A 6081-nucleotide genomic window follows, 5' to 3' on the forward strand; every position below is an offset into this window, starting at 1 on the left:
ACAAGTGATGCTTTAGACAGGAAGCAATGAAACAGATTTCCCCGTAATACCTCATTAAGTGCACACATCCGTGCTATGGAGCCAATGTTATTAGTGATGGTTATTAAAGTAGCCTTTGCGAGGTCCTCTTTGCTGACAGATTCCCGCTTCTCCTTGCTCATCATGTTTCCAAAGCTGTAAAGACATAAAGACAGTTTTCGGGTTAAAGGTCCATTTGCATCAGAATTCCAGGAGAAAACGGGAACTGCTAATTTAACCAAAGTGATTCCTCTCGAAGTATTTCTTTCTAACTTTGAAAAGCATTGCTATCAGTAATTTAGATCTGGTAAAACAGAATAGCAGAAGGAATGGTAGCTCTCCTAAGAGACGTAAATCCAGTTTTTCATCCTTGCAGAATCTCCTGTGAAAAATAAAAATCAGACAAGTCATTACCTGGATGCTACAGCCCAGCCTGGCAATCCGAATCGCTCGTAGTCCCCTCCGTAAATGTCCCGCACTAGTTTGTCCACTTTGGTACTGTCTCCATGGGACGCCATCTCTAGGGCCTCTTCAAAGGTGGAGCAACCAGTAAGAAGGCAGCAGAGACCAAAAAAGGTTCCCCCTCCAAGGCTGCAACATAAAGCAAAAGCAAAGTCACCCGCCTTGCTTCTAAAGAGACAGAGAAAGAAAATGGCTCGTTCCACTGAAAGCTCAGATTACTCAGCTACGCTCAGTTAGCTCAGGTTGCCCCATTCCTTCAGCTGCTTCTCTTTTCAGTGAGAGCAATCTTGGAAGAGCAGCAGTTTTCTTTTAATGTTACTTTCAAATATCTTGCAGCCTAAAAAGAATCCCACGCCCTCACAGCCTTCTGCAGAGGGCATGTTTCTAAATGAGACGTTAATTTTCTTAGTTTAAAATATCCACCTTCTTCCCAGCACTCAGAGAAAATAAATATTAGTCCTGAGGGATAACCGGAGTATTAGGACACAGCTCTTCAAAACTTAAGGGAAAAAAATAGGTCCTGTCCACTTTACTGTGCACACATGCCAATAATGATGTACAATAAGAGTAAGATCTGTACTGTGGGGTTTTTTTATTATTATTGCTAACTTTCAGGAAATTCAGGAAAGCTTAAAGCCACAGAGCTTTTTGGCTTTGCCTGGCAACAAGAGCCACATCTTCAAGAAGGGTAACTGCAGCAGTCACCTGTCTGGGGAGTTACTGGGGAGTTACTGCCATGCCAGCATCCCTTCCACCAAAATAAGGTAACTTTTAGAAGTCAGGATGCAAATCTCTACTGCTAGGATCAAAGCTAACAGTTGTTAACGTGATCGTTATGAATATATTTGGGATAACCCCGAACTATGGGATCTCTCTGATGGCAAATTAAAGTTTAGAAGCTGCTTTTTCAGTTGCCCTGCTGTAGGAATTAGAGACTGGTTGCAGTAAGGAAACCAAAACATGAAATTCAGATTCTCTCTTCCAGGAGGGATCTTTGCTGGCAGAGATGAGGGACTGCAGTAAAAGCAGGAGCTCAGTCATTCAACTCACCACCTTTAACGCCGCTTGTCCCTGAAAATGTCATCTACAATGCAGAAATACATTCCAGATTCTAAAATAAAACTCAAAGTGAATTTACCCCCTCACAGCACTCACCTGGTCCCCGTTACCCGTTTATAGTTTTCTTTTGAATACACAGCCAAAATGCTGACCCCTGAGCCAATGTTCACCAAAAGGAGAGGATACGGATTCTCCAAGTTGAATGGGAGCTTCTGACATCTTTCAGCATCCGTCGGGTTTTCAAAATAGTAGCACTCTGAATGTCCATTGAATCCAACTGAATCAATGTACAAAACTCCTTTAATAAGGCAATCGAGTTCATCTAGCTTACAAAGCTGAAGGTCACCCATCTGGCAGGGAAAAAAAAAAAGAAAGAAGAATGTTTAAGAAGTAGCTAAGGATCTGAAGTGTTTATGCTCAGGGCTAGAAAAACGCATTCCCTGCCAGCTAAATTCAGCTATCTCCATTACTCCCTGTGGTGGCTGAGAAGTACAGATGACAGGAGGGCTCCATCTTTCTCCACGCACATGGACTGCTAACTACCCCGGCCCTAAAGGGTGCAGACATGGAAGAGGGGGGAAACGAACAACTGGATCCACAAATGGATGCCAAAAGAATCCCATCAACTTCCATGGGCCTGATTTAGGTCCTGACTCTGAGGCATTAGCATGAAAAACAAAGAAAAATGAGAAGGGATTTAACTGTTGGACCAAATTAAAAAAAAAAGCCACCCAACCAAAAAAACCACCCAGAAAACAGAGGAAGTTACGAAATTGTTTTCCCCTCATGTCACTGCCTTGACCGCACAAAAAGCCTCTTAATCTGGTGCATTTTTTCAAGCCCTGGTTAGATGAAGTATTTATCACACATTTTTTTCACCTATGAACAACAATCAAGCTTATAATGAAGCCACATGATGATGTCAAATCTCAACTACTAACCTCCTTTCAGTTAATTTACCACCAAATCTGACTGAACCTCAATCCGCTCACTCACATGTGTGTTAGAAATGAAACCACACGAGCAAAGGAACAATCAAACAAATATTAAGCATGTGAAAGACAGCAATGAGAAAAAACCCACAAGACTGAGATCAGCATAATCAGAGATTAATAATGCAGAGAAAGTCTCGTAAGAGCACACGCCATGGAAGTTAGTGAATAATTTTAGAGTTACAGGAATGTTACATGCACTTTCAGGAAAGAAAGTATCCTAATTTGGAGATGCAAACTTGACTCCACATGCTGTTTCCTGAACCAAGTTTAATTTCAGTTAGGTACACTCTTCCAAAGCTAAGATTTACAGAAGTTTTAGAGTCTGCAGAGGAAGTTTTCTAGTTTTAAGCTTTAAGAAAATTTCACTACCAGATCCTAATCGTATAGAAGCCAAAAATGCATACTGTGCGAAAGTCCTGCTCAAATTTGTACGCTCCACCTCCCGTAGCACATAAGGTAGTATGGAGGCTTGAGAAGTGTTTTTCGCTTCCCATTTGAATAAAAGCAGGCATGTCATGGGTAGGAAAGCGTATAAAGTGCAGATTGCCTTTACGTCCACACAGGGTAAGGTCCTTTAGTTCAAGGTGCACATCCCGAATGCCTGTAGATCCATAGGCTACATTTGATGTCAGGTATTTGCGGATACTTTTGAGATTTTCCACTTCTTCCTCCTCCTCTTCAGCGGTGATGTCCTTTGGTTCAAAATAAACAAGTTTGACCAAGGTCCCTCCAATATCCAAGCCAAACCAAGGAAAGACTAAAGAGAGGAGAAAAAAAAAAAAAAAAAAAGAAAAAGAAACAGGGTTTGATATTGTCATACCACCAGCAAAATACTTATTAATTCATGCAAGTCTCTAGGGACTCCAAAACGCAGGCCTGTTTGATCTATTCATTTCTAAAGTGGAAAACACAAGAAAAAAACGTTAGCAGCCTGGTCTGTCTTTCACAAGTGTGGCTGAGATGCCTCTGTACACGGACTTAACTCCTGTTTTGAGATACCTCGTGTTCAGGAGCTCCCAACATTTGATATGCAATCCACAAAATATTTACACCGCCACCACGCAGCACTGAAGATACACACAGCGCAGGTCTGACAGATCCGTACACCCGCTAGATACTGCTGCAATTTTAATCCCCAGCTATTTCTTTTATAAAGTTCTGATCCAGAGCCAAGGATAATACCAGTGCTTTTACATCAAAGGGATGTACAAACGTTAACTAATTACAACACGTAACTGAGGTAGACAAGTAATCTAAGATGCCCCAGGGAGACAAAAACAAATGTCTAATTGGATTATTTTATTAGTCAAATTCCCCCATGGTACAAAATATGCATTAGTGTCAGGCCCAGCAACATTTACAGCTGTATTAGATAATGAGCTTCTTGGAAAAGATCAAAAGAAAACCCTGATCAGATGGAATCTGCGATTAGAGCTGAGAACTGGAACAGATTAATATTACTATTAATGAGCTAAAGGATAGGCTAGAGCTAACAAGATACATGGGCTCCAGAGCAAAGAGAAAAATGTAGCCATATGTTATGGCTTATGGCAGCAGGATTAAACCCTTACATTTTTTCCAAAAGGAAAAAAGGAATGTTTAGAAAATAAACCCAAATGCAACATCAATGTTACTAACATTCCTCTGGAAAGAAGGATCTCAGGTTTCAGTAAAATTGTCAGAGACAGGCATGATAACATGCTACTGTTATTTTTTGCAAAATATGTTTGCTTATCTCCAGACAGATAAGTGTGCAACACGAAGAAGCCCTCGTTCCTACGGCCATGTCAAAGCGGGTATCCCTCTGGTTCAACTCAAGGAAGCAGCAGCTTATCCCCAGAACGCAGAACTGCCCAAGCTAGAGCATGTTCCTTGTCCCCCCGTCCCAGCAGCGCAGGAGGTGCACGCCGAGGCCCCGCCACTCGAGCTGCAGGAGCACTAAGCAGTCAGAGAGCAATCCCCAAATACCCAGAGGCAGCTCTTCAGAAAGCTGAACAGCAAAGAAAACAACTCAGGGGCAGGAGGGAATTCACTTCCAGACCAAACGGTCGTTGAAAAGCCACAAACCCGACAGACAAGCACATGTTTGAAGACGATATATTCTCTCCTCGGCGGGTTAACTTGGTTGCTGTACAGAGCAGAGGCAAGACAGGCCCTTTTAGAGCATTACAGTTCCCCAGGAGCTGCTAGAGCCATCAGCTACCCATGTTAATTTTAAACCACGGAGTTATTTTTATATATTTACAGAGAGGCCACCCCGAACCATCACAAAAAAAAAGTCTTGAAAGAAGATGCAAGCTCTATTTTAGGAGGCACATCCAAATCCCAATCACTCTCCTTTTCGAATGCATTTACTTCAAACAAGAACAGACATAAAAATAACTGTTCATGAATGAGAGAGACAGAAATTTGAATCATCGTCCAACGGAGAGAGGAAGCAGGAGCAATTCAAGGAATTTTTTCATGACAATTTCTCATTCTGTACTCCAGAATTCAGAATTGCAAACTCTATCAGCATTTCAAGATGGAAAGTCTACCAAGTGCTTTACTTGGAGAAAAGTTTAGCGTGTGTGTCTTACTTCAAGACTCCCTCATGAAAACCTTACTATAGCTAAATGAAACAGTTAAGTTACTTCTCAAGAGAGGAACGTTGGCTGCCTGGGCCTCATCGCGTAATGTCAGGAGAACCATATCCCCGGGGACACCAGATCCGGAGGAGCACCCTCATGGGAAGGGGACTCCAAGACCCCAGAGTATAAGTGAGGGGAAAGGCAGGACGAACTCCAGGATTTCTGTACCCCCAAAAGAAAGGCCCTTGTCGTGGAGGAGTGTGGCAACGGGCGCTGAGCTGGCAAACAGAAGCGACAGAGACCACGACCACTCCAACAGGGAGATGGACACCCTGCTTCTGCATGGTGGGCATCAGGGCAGCAAACACCGCGTGTTTGCTTGCTTCACTCACTTGCTCGTCCCGACACCTTAAACCTAAAAACCTGTACACAGGCCCACCTGATGCAATATTAAAGCCATCTCCAACATGGCATATACATCCATAAGTCAGCAGTCCCCATATTAATGGCAGAATACAACCCCCGCCAAGTATTTTGTCTTTCTTTGAATCAAAGTCCTAGATTTATCAACTAACTACTGCAGAAAAATGCTTTGAACAAGGATCATGCTCTGCTACTGAGAGAAGCAGCAATAAAAATACCATCAACATCACACAGGTAAAAACAGGGCATTGGCAGCCAAACCAGAGCCTTCTGCTGCCGCTCCAGTCCCTCCAGCGACTGGAGCTGGTAAACACCGCTCTATTTAAATACCCAGTTCATGTATATGATCACTAAAACCAGTTTCCCCATGTTCACTGTGCTTTTCAATACTGCTTAAACTCTGTTTAAAACTAGCAAGCTCTACGGAAGAAAAGGAAGAGGAAGAGGCTTCCCACGTTACTCAGCCAAGTCTTCTCCTGGCTGTCGAGGTCACTGACATCCTGGACTCCCTTTTCACAAATTTCCCGCTCTTAAAAGCACTCGGCTGTTTTGTC

General features: G+C 42.8%; 1 protein-coding gene across 1 annotated transcript in view; it reads right to left on the minus strand.

Moving 5' to 3' along the window:
• PANK2 (pantothenate kinase 2) overlaps positions 1-5225 on the minus strand; it is an 8283-nt gene extending 3058 nt beyond the window's left edge. The window contains exons 1-5 of the mRNA XM_009581704.1: positions 5168-5225; positions 2939-3291; positions 1636-1889; positions 433-609; positions 51-174 (exon numbers count right to left, since the gene is read on the minus strand). Of these exons, the coding sequence (XP_009579999.1) occupies positions 51-174; positions 433-609; positions 1636-1889; positions 2939-3291; positions 5168-5225 (966 nt within the window). The remainder of the gene's footprint in view (positions 1-50; positions 175-432; positions 610-1635; positions 1890-2938; positions 3292-5167) is intronic.
• Positions 5226-6081: the final 856 nt, after the last annotated feature.

The sequence above is a fragment of the Fulmarus glacialis genome, unplaced genomic scaffold (genome assembly GCF_000690835.1).
Source record: "Fulmarus glacialis isolate BGI_N327 unplaced genomic scaffold, ASM69083v1 scaffold3660, whole genome shotgun sequence".
In the NCBI taxonomy this organism is placed as follows: Eukaryota; Metazoa; Chordata; class Aves; order Procellariiformes; family Procellariidae; genus Fulmarus; species Fulmarus glacialis.